The sequence below is a fragment of the Ursus maritimus genome, unplaced genomic scaffold (assembly GCF_017311325.1).
Source record: "Ursus maritimus isolate PB19 unplaced genomic scaffold, ASM1731132v1 scaffold_21, whole genome shotgun sequence".
Taxonomy (NCBI): Eukaryota; Metazoa; Chordata; class Mammalia; order Carnivora; family Ursidae; genus Ursus; species Ursus maritimus.
Window position 1 is genome coordinate 51,548,987 of NW_024424564.1, and position 14,530 is coordinate 51,563,516.

The 14,530-nt window shown below is 43.5% G+C and overlaps 1 protein-coding gene across 1 annotated transcript in view; it reads right to left on the bottom strand.

The window, feature by feature from the left end:
• EFCAB6 (EF-hand calcium binding domain 6) overlaps positions 1-14,530 on the bottom strand; it is a 217,357-nt gene that overhangs the window by 155,698 nt on the left and 47,129 nt on the right. Inside the window, exons 5-6 of the mRNA XM_008702910.2 lie at positions 12,431-12,567; positions 8,072-8,184 (exon numbers count right to left, since the gene is read on the bottom strand). Coding sequence (XP_008701132.2) covers positions 8,072-8,184; positions 12,431-12,567 — 250 coding nt within the window. The remainder of the gene's footprint in view (positions 1-8,071; positions 8,185-12,430; positions 12,568-14,530) is intronic.

Below are 14,530 nucleotides of genomic sequence, written 5' to 3' on the forward strand. Positions count from 1 at the left end.
AAACCCAAAGAACCAGGCTCTGACTCAGTTGGGCACACAGAGCCCAGTCTTCTGACCCCACATCCTGTGTGTGGGCTCCACTCTGGGGCACTGATGCTCTAATGGCGGTTGATAAGGACACACGGCACATCGAGGGAAACCTGTTCTTTCTCCGTAGACAACAGGCCAGGCTCTGGAGGATGGAGGGTGGCTGGGGTGGGAGGCCTGCCCTCGGGGAGCTCACAGTCCAGGGACCTGTGCAGTTATACTGCCACCCTAGGCTGGCTACAGAACTCAACCATGCCTTGTTCAAAGGTATGTCTAATCACAGTCATTCCAGGCCTCACCCATCAGCCCAGCTTAATAATTCCTGCCACCTGCTAATTTCCCCCAAAGTGTCTTTGCTGATTTGAAATGGGGTAGAGAGGAAATCCAAAGCTTACGTGTGCACTTAAGGATGTCATAGGTGCAGCAAAGGAAACCCACCTCCCAATGTCATTTCTTCAGGGGCCAGACAGTGCTTCTGACAAGCAAGACGATGGCTTATAAAAAAAAACATAAACATAGCACAACCAGAATTATGCAAAATTAACAGGAAACATTGTTCTATATATTTAGAAAACTCAAAAGTCGTGGTCCCTGCAAATATATGACCTAGAGACTCCCTGACATGGGTAAGAACAGCATCAAACCCACCAACAGCTCCTGGTAATGAGTCCTTGTAGAATACATTTTCCCCCAAAAGGAACCAACATGAGCAGATTGCATCCTTATCATTCATAGTTCATAGACAAGAGAAAACGCAGGAGCTCATATAAAGAAGTATGTGGAATTATGTGCTTACTTAAGAAAGTGAAATTTTGGGAAAAATGCAAATAGGGACATACTTTTTTTTAAGATTTTATTTATTTATTTATTTTAAAGAGACAGCGAGAGAGAGAGAGCGCATGTGCATGGGAGAGTAAGCAGTGGGGTGGGGGGAGAGACGAGCAGATTCCACACTAAGCGTCGAGCCCAACGCAGGGCTTGGTCTCATGACCCTGAGATCATGACCTGAGCCGAAGTCAAGAGTCGGACACTTAACCAACTGAGCCACCCAGGCACCCTGGGGACATATGTTTTAAAATTATTGCTCTCTTGGGGCGCCTGGGTGGCACAGCGGTTAAGTGTCTGCCTTCGGCTCAGGGCGTGATCCTGGCGTTGTGGGATCGAGCCCCACATCAGGCTCCTCTGCTATGAGCCTGCTTCTTCCTCTCCCGCTCCCCCTGCTTGTGTTCCCTCTCTCACTGGCTGTCTCTCTCTCTGTCAAATAAATAAATAAAATCTTTAAAAAAAAATAATAAAATTATTGCTCTCTTGAGAATATCTTCCCAAAACCACCATATAGAAAATGAATATTATTGGGGCGCCTGGGTGGCACAGTCGTTAAGCATCTGCCTTCGGCTCAGGGCGTGATCCCAGCGTTCTGGGATCGAGCCCCACATCAGGCTCCTCTGCTGGGAGCCTGCTTCTTCCTCTCCCACTCACCCTGCTTGTGTTCCCGCTCTCGCTGGCTGTCTCTGTCAAATAAATAAATAAAATCTTAAAAAAAAAAAAAAGAAAACGAATATTATTAAAACACTAGTAAAGATGTCATTCTAGAAAAATCAGGAACAGTACAGAATTGACTTATCTGTCCATGTGCTTCGAGGTTGGAGTGCCAAGAGAAGAATTTCTCAGTGGAAGCTCCGAAGTGAGTAAGATTCAGAAACTCTGAAAACAGTATGAAGGTGAGGAGGACTCAATCTGGATCTGATCACTGACTCTGCAACGTTCCGATACCAGCTACTCAGGCTTGTGCTTGTGGGTCCCCATTTGCAAGAAGAAATGGACAGAAATGCCACAGAGTTGCCAGGAGGGTTTGCCGTGGTGATGAATGTGTAGGCCTGGCACTCACTAGACACTCAGTACACATTAGCTACCTATTGATTAATGAGAAAGGTTTTAAACGATAGGTGACAAGGAAGAACAGGATCAACCAGACCTAGAAAAACTCTGAAATTGGACGACAGAGCTCTGAAGCATATCAGAAATCAAACTGCCTCAGAAACAAAGACTGAACTAAAAGGAACACAAGAGCAAACAAACAATGGTAAGAGGGGGTGAAAAAGAAAAAAATTGTATCGAGTAAGCAAAAAAGAAAAAAAAAGCCAGGCAGGAAGGCTTGCAAGAAAGTTATAGTCTAAAAAAGAAGATAGCAAAAGAAATCCAAGATAATTGTAAAAGGCGTCATTGGGAAGAAAATCTAATAACGGAATGGTTCAGATGCTAAAAATTCAGAATTTTCAGGAGTCTTCCTGAAATAAAAGACTCAAACCTGCCAATTCAAATAGCATACAAATACTTAATCAGTCACAAGGGTCCAACATCATGACTCATTCTAGCAAAATTACTAGGTTTTAAATAAGAAGAAAAAAATTCTCTGGATATCCAAACAAAAAGACCAAGTCACTAATAAGGGAAATAGACTGTCATCAAACTTTTCTTCAGCAAAACTTTAAGTCACCAGGCAATGGGTAAAAATATTTAAGATCCTTAAGGAATGAAAATCTGAGCTAAGGATTTTATATCCAGACAAACTGATTTTTGTTGTTGTTGTTTTTTGTTTGTTTTACACAATTTTATTTAAATTCAATTAATTAACATATAATGCATTTTTTGTTTCAGAGGTATAGGCCTATGATTCATCAGTCTTATATAACACCCAGTGCTCATTACCTCACATGCCCTCCTTAATGCCTGTCACCCAGGTACCCCATCCTTTCACCCCCTTCCCCTCCAGCAACCCTCAGTTTGTTTCCTCTGATTAAGAGTCTCTTATGGTTTGTCTCCCTCTCTGGTTTCATCTTGTTTTATTTTTTCCTCTCTTCCCCTATGATCCTCTGTTTTTTTTCTTAAATTCCACATATTAGTGAAATCATATGATTGTCTCTCTGTCCCTCTGATTGACTTATTTCACTTAGCACAATACCCTCTAGATCCATCCATGTCGTTGCAAATGGCAAGATTTCATTTTTTTGATGTCCGCATAATATTCCAGTGTGTGTGTGTGTGTGTGTATCCCCCACATCTTCTTTATCCCTTCATCTGTCAATGGACATCTGGGCTCTTTCCATAGTTTGGCTATTGTGGACACTGCTGCCATAAACATTGGGGAGCAGGTACCCCTTCAGATCACTACATTCAGACGAACCAATTTTTTAACTGTACAGGCCACATACAACCTGTCGTAAACGTGTAAGAAATCACAGGACATCATTTCCATGAGCACTTCACAAGAAATCTACTAGAGGACAAGCCTCAACCAAGATGACGAGAGCCAAGCATGTGGGCAGATGTGATAAAGGTTTTCGCTCCCAGTTCGGCAATCGGATGGAAGCTGAGTTTCTGGGACAGGAATTCCTACTTCCTTATGACTTACACAGAGAGAAATTAGAAGATGAATCAAAACCTACAAATGACCTTTGAACTGTTCCATATAATGTCACTATCTTCTTTGTTTGATCGATACCCTGAGCAACCTCTCTGGATTCCTTGGCTTTTCCCAAAACAAGTCAGTAAGGTGAGGATTCAAATTAGCCAACCCATGGTCCAAATAAAATAATTTCCATGATAAGCCAACCCAGAAAGGATATGCTGATACCTTAATAGGCAGACTTTGGGCTGAGGATTTTGAGCTGACTGGATGGCAATGGCATGATGACCAGCTGGTGCGAGCGACTACTTCTCCCCCACTACACACCAGTGAACAGACCTCTGTGCTGACAGCCGCGGTACAGAGCTTTAGTATAATGCAGCCCATAGCCCCAAATTACCGCAGCTGAGCCCTGAACAGCACGAGGGTTAGGGGTGCCAACCCTCACACACTCAAAACTCTGGATATAACTTTGACTCCCCCAAATCCAACTACTAATAGCAATAAGAACTTGGGCGAACACTGCAGGAACAGGAATATACAGGAGAATAACCAGATAAGTATCTCATATTGAATCAAATCGAAAATGCCTCTCATTGTGAGATGTATCATTATGTATCCCTAAAAACAAACAAAAAAAGTTGCCAATTATTGATAACAAAATGGATAAAAAACCCAACGAGATCTCCATGTTGAAACTGAAACTGTATTATACAACGTACACACTGACAGTTCCTAATGACATAAGCAAAAGAAGAAAATGGTAAAAATCAGAAAAAAATTTTATCAGCATAGACTGAAGCAAGAAGAAATTCTTAATTTGGGCAACCAGAAAGTTCTGCTTCCAATTATAGTGGTTTGGCCCGTATTGAACCTATCCTCCCTGCAGATAACAATTATAAACTCAGGCCAAAATATAAACAAAAAACTATCTGAAGGCACTAGAGAGCAACTGACATAAACTGGAGTGGACACTTGGAAAAACAGAGTAACACTTGATGCATTTCTTGTTATTTGGCTTTTTGCCTGAAGGCAGGTCTCAGCCGAAAAGATGCTAAATGGATAGAATTTGGATATAAATCCAGGGTCCTGCTGGCTTTAGGAAAAGAAAACAGAGTTCAGAACCATACAGCAGCTGGAAAGTAAGAAAGTCAGGAAAGCCCCAAAAAGAAAAGCACAGAGGAGGATTTCTAATGTCTGTGCATAATTTCTGCCAAGACCTCCAGCTAACCCCTGACCAAGACGTACAGAGCAGACAATAAGACACCCAGCTAAGGCTAACATAACACAACAAAGATTTCAAGTGTGAAAGCCCTCGGGGGAGACAAAGATTAGAGTCTGAGTGCAGGCAAGTAAACTGGCTGCTAAAACAAATACTTAAACTCCTCAGAGCCACAGAACAGAGTCTACAGTCTCCACAGTGCAAGATTTACTCTTTACAGAATAAACCCCAAAATTGCAAGACATAGGAAAGACAAAACAAAACAAAACAGGAACCTGTGATCCCTATTCAAGAAAAAAAAAAAGAATCAATAAAGACCAGACTCTGAGATGACCTAAATGTTGGAATTAGCAGATGAAAATGTTAAAGCATTTAAAAGTTTAAATTTCAAAATAAGTGTTTGAGAATATAAAGGAAAATATACTCTTAAAGAGTGAACAGATAGAAAATCTTAGCAGAGCAAGAGAAGCTGCATTCTGTTTACAGTGTATATAAAAGTACAACGTGTAACGGCAATATAATAAAAGACAAGAGATGAATGGGAAATATTGGTGGTAAGGTCCTTATACTTCATGTGAATTAGTATAATAGAATTTGGATATAAATCCAGGGTCCTGCTGGCTTGACCCTTGAAGGTAGACTCTAATTAATTAAAGAGGTATAATAGAATAAAAAATTATCCACTTACCCAATGTTCTTGAAATTAGGAAAACTCTACTGGAAAAGTGTCGGGGGCTGGTGTGGGTGGACTGGGAAGGAAGGAGAGGAGCGTAAATGCAAAAGGCAAAGATCCCATCTTGGAATAAAATGTAAAAGGTACACATTATAGGACATCTTAATAAGAACACACGTTCAGCAAAACAAGATGGGAAAACAACAAAACGAGAGGGAAAGTAATATAGTAGACCAAAAGAAAGGCCATGATAGGAGTAATAAATAAAGTAGAAATAGCACGGAATAAAATCGACCTTGGTAAAAATCAAGTTACGGGTATAGATAAAAGACCTAAGACGATCATTGCGACTGCAGAGGAAAAGGTCAAAGAAAATATAGCACTTTGAGATCATTTGATACAGAAGACAAAGACAATCCAACATAAGGATAATTTGTATCACTGAAGTTAAAGATCAGAAAAATGAAACCAAAGATTTATTCAAAGATATATAATATTCCTCCAAAAAATCTTGAAACGAAAAAATAATTGGATCTACAGATTAAAAATACACTGTGCTTTGGAAAACATGCAGAAGGCTCAACAGCAAGACATATCCTAGCTATGTTTCCGAAGTTCAGGGACAAATAATTCTTTTGGGCAGCCAGCTAGAAAAAGCACACCACCGGTAAGAAAATTAGGCAAGCCGCAGACTTCTCCATAGCCAGACTCAGTATCAGAGGCAGTGGGTCAAAATCTCTGACATTTGGGAGTGGGAAAGTGTGGCCCACAGATATTATAGCCGGCCAAGACATATTCAAGATTTTCTTCAGTTTCATTTCAATTCCTGTTCTTAACACCCAAGGAAAAGTAGAAACTTCTATAAAATAGCATCTGTATGAACCCATTTTTACAAATGTATTTCTTCCTATCTGTCTCTCTTTTCCGCAGGTCTGCATGGAAAGATGCCAGGAATCATGCTGACAGTGATGAGTTCTGGGTGCTAGGACGGGCTTGTTTACTGCAGTCTTTTCACTTATCTGCCTCGGTGCCCGCCTCACGGGGCTGTGGTGAATATAGAAAGAGCCAGTACAGGAATGAGCTTAGCCTAAGGCCTGGCAGGGAACACGTGTTTTGGTAAGTGGAGTGGGCATTACAGTTCTCAGATTAGGTCTGTGAACTTATTTGTGATGAAAAGTTTCTATAATCAAACGAGACACCACCTCATATAACACCTGGGCAAAATGCACAGCCCCTGCTTCAGCCCACCATGTGCCGTGCCCCCTGGACTAGAATGCTCTCCTTCCTTCCATGCTTGCCACGGGCATCCTGCAAACTCTGGTCTTGCAAAAGTGCCTCCTAGCTCTTACTCCAATACCCCTCTTCCTCCTTTGAATACTCCATGACGTTTCGTTCTTCCCTCTCAGGCATTTCAACAGTCTGCTTTAGAGCTAGACAGTTCAAAACTCAACTCTACCAAAAACAAGCTATATGACTTTGGGGACCTTGTTTAGCACCCCTGAGCCCACGTTTTCTCATCTAAAAAATGGGACAATAATACCTGTCTCACAAAGGTACTGAGAGAAATCAAAATTAAAATGAAAGCTTATAAAGTATCTGCATAAAGCACAATAAATAAATGCTTTTTATTATTGCTCTTTACGTGACTTATTTTATGCCTTATCTGCCCTGTTTTTTAAAAATACACACACATACACACGCACACTCAGTCCTTAAAGATACAGTATGTTACTTGGCTTTGAACCCAATGAAGGGCCTAGAGGTATAAGGATCTGCATATGAACGAACAAAACAGAAGGGCTGAACAGGTCCTTGGGAGATCATCTTACCTAGTAATTCCCCAAACTTGAGAGGCTTTAAAAAGGAGAGCCCTGGAGTCTGCTCTCATTGATTTAGGGAAACTGAGCTAAAATCTGAGAATTTGTCTTTGTTAAGTTTGCTAGTGAGGCAAATCTGAGAATTGCAGAAGACACTCAATATTTGTTGTATCTAATTACATCGAAACCAGTAACAGCAGGTCTTGAATGAGCCATTCACAGGTGATAAGCCCCTGAGGAAAGAAACCACTTGCCTCAAATGACCAAAGGCCTGGAGGCCAGAATCCCCCAACTGCATTCTTTATAAATCCATCCTCAAGGAACTGGATTCTGCTCTCTCCAGAACTATCCAGCAGATCAGCAGCTCTGGGCACTTTGTTGATGAGGCTGGGATAAATGCCATCAGCACAAGGAAAAATTCTCCTTCTCAAGGTTATATGCCTGTACAAGCCTGGCTTTACATGTCTAATACGATGTATAAACTACGCAGCTATTTGCCCTTTTATAGAAAGATTTTTCCCATCACAAAAGGAGTAACTAGTTCATCATACAAATTTTGACAATACGAAGCAGCAGAAAGAAGAACCGAACAACACCCAGAGACACAGCATTTGAAGATCTGTATTCTAGAATTTCTTTCCCACCATTTACTGATAATCCAAGTACACTTTCCAAGTGACCATTAACTTCATGGAAATCAGTGCTCACGGCTGCACTTTTTACCAGGTGGATACGCCGGGATTCACTGAACTCTTTTCCTGTTGTTAGACATTTATGTTATTCTTCTAAATAACAATGTCATGGCTATCTTCGTGCATAATGCAGTTTCCATATTTGAAAGTACTTCCTCAGAACAGTTCACAGAAGAGGAATTATCATGCCAAAGAATATTGAAATCTTTTGCTATATACTTATGAAACACTCACCTTGATCTCCCACAGAATACCTAAGATTCAAGTCATTATTTACACTGAGGTTCTTCAAAAAAACATTATAATCCACTGCAGTATCTTTATCAATGTTGTAGTGTTTTGCAAACCTGGAACAGAAATGTTCTTTGGTAATCAGAAATTATGATACAGAGAATCTAAAAGGAAGCAAGGTATCCTTTAACATGGGGTTGGCACTCATTTTAATGTGTTTCTAGCTAGAGCTGAAATTAAAAAGTGAACCCTAGGAAGTGTTACAGTAAGACTGAAACACACCGACACTTCAGAGGAGCTCGCCGCACTTGGCCTACCGATGCATGAGTAAGATTCGAATGGGACAGACATCCACCTCTCGGTTCTCATTTTCTCCCTTCTCTGGCAGGAGGAGGGGGTGGCCAGGATTCAGGCCACACGTGGACCGCAAAAGCAGGTCCCACTTGCCTTTATTAATTACGGGGCAGTGATCTGGACCGTGAGTCAATTAGCAGAAACCCTCTATAACCAGAGACATCTAGAGCTGGGCGGAGGGGAGAACACAGCCCACCCTCTTGACCAAGCACAGCATATCACAGACAACTGAGGCCCAGTTTACTGTGGCGGGGGCAAAACCTTCCTTGGAGCATTCTATGATTTCCATTGAGAAGAAAGAACATTTTAAAACACTTAACCAGGGCGCCTGGGTGGCTCAGTCAGTTAAGCATCTGTCTTTGGCTCAGGTCATGATCCCAGGACCCTGGGATGGAGCCCCTGTTGAGCTCCCCGCTTAGCGGGGAGTCTGCTTCTCCCTTTGTGCGCCCCCCACCCCGTTCATGTTCTCTCTCTCTCTCTCTAATAAATAAATAAAATTTTAAAAAAACCACTTAACCAATGTCTCTCCCTAAAATATACTGAGATACTCGTTTTTTAAAGTTCAGATAAATAGGATGTTTGGATTTTTTTCCTCTTAAAATGAATTTTCTTTTTTTTTTTTTAAAGATTTTATTTATTTATTCGACAGAGATAGAGACAGCCAGCGAGAGAGGGAACACAAGCAGGGGGAGTGGGAGAGGAAGAAGCAGGCTCATAGCGGAGGAGCCTGATGTGGGGCTCGATCCCGTAACGCCGGGATCACGCCCTGAGCCGAAGGCAGACGCTTTAACCGCTGTGCCACCCAGGCGCCCCTAAAATGAATTTTCTATTATTCAAATCTGCCACTTGATAAATGGTTTTCTAGATGATTTCTGCATTATTACATTTATAAAAAATTGACAGTTTTTAAATGTTTGGTTATATTATCTCCATATGTGTTGGTTTCTAAAATTACCTAATTTCATGCTGCTTTCTAAAAATTTAGTAATTATCACTTAAAGTATTTGTTATTTTTCTGTTTTCCAAATTTAACAAAGAGTAATGTCATGTATTCATTTCAATGCATACCTTTTTTTTCCCACTTTGATGAATCTTGCCTATTGTTCTAATAAGAAAAATTATCTGGAGACAGGACAGCTGCCAGATGCTCACGCTGAAACTCCCCAAATAGCCACATCTTTCATCCACAGCCTCTGCCTTGTGAAAACATGGCTGTAGGCTCAGGGACCCAGGAGGCTGACCTACTACGCTCCTTCCTGTTTGGGTTGCTGCCAACAGAAAGCGTTGGCTACTCTGCTCCTTCGGCAACATGTCCAGATACTGATAAAAATCTCATCACCAACTTCCCTGTTTTCTGTAAAAATCCAGCATTCCTTCAGCCTGGTATTTCCTCCTAAGAGCACCCTGACCTCTCGTAATGCCCAGCCCCATCCGCCTTTGTCATACCAGCCGCATAGTCCTTGAGGACAGACAGAATTCCATGGTAATATTTCCTACAGATAAAATCTCAAAAATCAAGCCTCAGTACTGCCCAGGCACGCAGTATCTCAAAGGCTTTTTTACAAGAATAAAGGCAGGGGAGGCAGGACCCCATTCCTGAGATGAAAGGGAAAGGGCTAGGGCCGTTTTCCCAGAGACCTGCACACGGGGCAGGACAGCTCACACGTCACACATCTGCACAGACCTGCAGATGAGTGGGTCATGCAGGAAGACCACCTGTAGGGGCAAAGGGAATGACACCCATCGACCCATAAATCTCTCCCACATCACCACCTACAACTAGCCGCGGGCTTCATTGCTCTGCTCAGGCGGCAGGCTAACCTTCAGTGAGTTTGTCTGCTTTTCAGGCTGCTCATACATTATTTTATCGGGATTCAAACACTTCAGCCTGCAGGGCAACGGAAGGTGGGGTGTGAGAGATGGGAAAGGAAAAGCAACACCCGACGGGGCTCAGGGTGGTGTGATTGAGTATAAAACTGGCGATGATTTTCTCTCTCACCTCTTCTTCACACGTGCTGCACGGTATTCTGCAGCCTAAAGAGAACTGTTTTCCAAGGAGTAAAACCCATTCCTGGAATCTTTACGACCATGACAGAGTCACTGTGGGACGAGCACCTACTATGTGCTGGGCGCCATCGCAGGCCAACTGTGCACATTATAGGAAATCTTGGCGCCAGCCCTGCAAAGCGGGCTCCTCGGTGTCCACTTCTTTAGAGGAAGGGGGGGGTCTCAGAGAGGCCCAGGAGCCTCCCGAGGTCCTAGAACCAGGGAGGGTGCAGCACAGACCTGACCCCAAGAGCGCCGACTCCAAAGGCCCGGAGTTTACCGCCACCCCGAGAGGCGGAGGCTGGTATTCAATAGAAGGCTCTATTCGATAAAAGAAAGGATTCAAAAATGCATTGTGTTTCCTGCTCAAAAACTAAAAAGGCCAAGTTAATACCGAAGCAGCTTCTCAAGGAAAGGGTATATTCTTGAGCTTCAATAAGAAAAGCATTAAAGCAATCGAAGAAATGGTCTACTTTTGATCTTCCGCGTTTCTGTTCTAAAGAAAAGCAATTCTATTATGTTAAGTTTCTCAAGCCTTATCATGAAAACAGTATTGTTTTCGAGGCTTAAAAAAAATCTCAAATAAAAATTTGTGGAGTTCTTTATTATTCGATACTTACGAGATGGGGAAACAGACAGTAACATTTTTTATAGATTTACTAGGTTGGAGACTGCAGTGCCAAACACAAGGTTTATTGTCAAATAAAACACTGTTTTGTTTTTTGATTGCCTGTTTTAGAAGAGTGTTGCTTCTGTTCTATAATTGCGTGCACAAAATTATTTAATTTGTTTTGTTTGGATCTTATTCTGGACACTTTCCCAGTCGGAAAGATGTAAAAATTAAAACATCTATTATGTCCTTTTATATTCTGAGGTGGGTGATAAAGAGGAAAAAAGAAGAAAATATTCAAAAGACCAGGAAATACCTATTTTTAAAAAGTCTCCTTGCTTTTCAGACCCCACGGTGCCCATGCCATGGTCACACTGCCCCCTACACGTCCTTGCTGCAGGAGCAATTACTTCACTCCTTCCAGAAGCAACATCGTCTTAATGACACCGTGCGAGCAAGCACAGCCACCAACGTCATAGGGATTTATAACTACAGTGTGATGTGACACTCTTCGGCTCAGAGTGAAATAATAAGGCTTGGTGCTTCCATTCACAGCCTGGGGGATATTTGTTAAAGTGGGAAAAGGCAGGAAGAGGAAGAGAGCTTCTTGGTTGAGTACCACAGAAATGAAGTTAAACATGAGCCCCCTTCTAGAGGCTTCCATTCAAAACTCAGGTAGCCACAGAAGCCAAACATTTGGCTTCTTCTAAATGATCTGGAGTTTATTGGAGGCTCCAAAAAACAAAACAAAAAACCCATGCAGACTTCCACATGCTGCCCTCGCGTCAGGAGCAGGTGGCAGGGGCTTTTGAAAGGAGTGAAGCAGCTAAATGTTTAGTTATTCACTGTCCCCCTGCTGCAGTCCCCCCAGACCCCGGCAACAACCATCCTCAGGGGCAAGTTCAGTTTCTGTTATTACATCAGGATGAGAGCCAACAGGGAGCACATCAACCAAGGGATAAATCCTGAAATTTGTTCTTCTCTAACCCCGGGCTTTGAGTAAAAGTCAACTGTGAACTGGAAACACGGCGGATGGCGGGCGTGGGGCCAACCAGGAAAGGAGAGACAACTGGTGATGGATTACTTAAATAATCAAGATGTGTTCCGATCTGCAGGCCAGATGACTGCCACCCTGGGGACTTTCGGAATTAGAACCATTAGCTCTCGAGTTTGCACATTCACGGAGAGCACCACAAACACAGGAGAAATGTCATGAGCACCTCTTTTAAAAACAGTCAAGACAGAGATGGCAGGAGGGGATGATGTCTAGCTCTAGTGCACCTGCCAGGCCCCACTTTGAAACCGGGCTAAGTTCTACTGAGCCATCTCTCACTAGACCTCCGTTTACTTACTTTCTGTATTCATCATCTTTCATCTTCAAACAGAAGGTCTCCAGAACTTTCCTCAGCTCACAGGGCTGGATCAGACCGGTCTTGTTAACATCAATGAGCTTGAAGGCTTTGATGACTGTTTTAATGTTTTTGAAAATCTGTGTAGAAAAAGTGATTTTGGAGAAGTCAAAAGACCCAGTGTTAAAAACCAAAATGGTCATTAAAAAAATCTGAACATTTTAAAATACTCCTTGTAAAATAAAATGTTTTCAAAGACTCACATTGCAAAATGATATGTCTACGGAAAAAAAGAACACTTTGCATTTATTGAATGTTTGTAAAGCCATTTTCTCTGTAAATGGTCTCAGTAAGTTTTTAAAAAAGTCTTTCTGATGTAAAGCAGTAAGTCTCATACACAATTCATTCCCTTTTAGAGCCATGTGAAAAATCTTTTTTTGTTAATTGGTGCTGAAAAACTATAGTTCAGGTAGGGCTGGACTTGGACGATCTTCATTTTTCCATAGCCATATGCAAACCGTTTTTACTAGGAGCTCCAAAATAGGACTGTATATTTCAACCCCTTTGAATTTTTTAAAAATATCATAGAAAAGTTGTATAGCTATCTTTCCCAAATTCAGCAAGTGCGTATTTACCGGGCACACAACCATGAAAGGCATTTGGATCAGCCCTGTGGCGACACGGAGGACTAAGCTGTGTCTTACCCCAAAGCTGCTTGTACTCAGAGGACAGAAACATCGCCGGTCCTCATGTGTGCCAAGCACAGATCTATGTGACTGAATCCCCCCAACCCACAGGAAGGAAGCACCATTCCCCATTTTCAGACAAAACTCATGAGGCTACATGAGTCACCCGACATCACGTGCATCGACGATGATGATACCGGGATTCTGATGCAATCAACCCTTTAGCCACAGTACTGGAGGAGAAGACAAGACATAAAATAAATATTCGCGAAGCTGAGCTTTGGGAACGAGAGCCCGGTAACAGAGAGAGCGTAGAGCTGTGGGCCTTCACAGAAGAGAACAGGCACTTCCAACCTGAGTCATCCAGGAGGCTTCCTGCAGGAGGAGGCATCTGAGCTGAGAGGGTGGCTAGGGCAGGACAGGAGGGAAATGAAGGTGGGACATGAAGGCTGGCGATGGGATTGTGGGTGAAGGACTGGCACGGCTGGGCCTCGGCAGGTCTGATTCTGCTGTCCTGGGCTAGGTCAAGTCCATCCCCAGGCCAGACTCGGTGATCATGCCTCTCAAGGAAGAGGTTTGGGGACAACTCTAAGATGAGCAGGTTTTTCCTCTTTTTATTAACATCCCCTACTTCCTCAACACTTCCTCTGCCAGTTCCCTTCACCGGACTCCGCCTGACCTGAAAGGAACCCCTGGCAGCCCTCTCCTGGGTTGGCTGCCCTCAAGCTCACACCTGAGGAACCACAGAGCTGGTGGGAGGATGGCCACTGCTCCTTCTTCTCCCTGTTGCTTGAACCTATGAGTGCCAGGCCTCCTGGCTGGGCCATTGGCCCCTGGCATGCTGGCCCTGCTTCCAGGACCACTCAGGGCTCCCTACAGATGACTTCTGGGCCCAGGTCTCTCAGCTCCTGGTCCTCCTCTCAGCCAGACGTCACTGCGCCCTGTTCAGACTCCACACCACGTCGTCCCCAGTGACTGCCACTCTCCAAAAGCAAGCCCCACACTCCAACTGCCCACCCCTCTTCCAGCTGCCTTGCTGGAGTGCAGGACCCCACAGCCTTCTCCTCAGCAGGACCCCCACCTGCCACTCAGTTCCTGGGCACAGCTCCCCCTCGCTCCCTCCCAACCGCTCCATCTCTATAATCACCACTGCATACGTGCCCCCTCCTCCCGCCTCAGCCCTGGCAAGCCCCCGTCCCTGGTTAAATCCAGCTCATTGCCTATTCCAAGCACCCGTTGTGGCTGCAGAGGGTGACCCATCCAACGCTTCCCTGGGGCCCCTCACTCGAGGGCACTGTGTGAGCCTGCTCCCCTGCACTGGTCACTTGCCACCCCCATCCAGACTCTGTCTACCTTCTCCCCTTCCCAACCCCCATGTCCTCCCCCCCCCCCAAAGAGCCTTGCTCCTTATTTACAG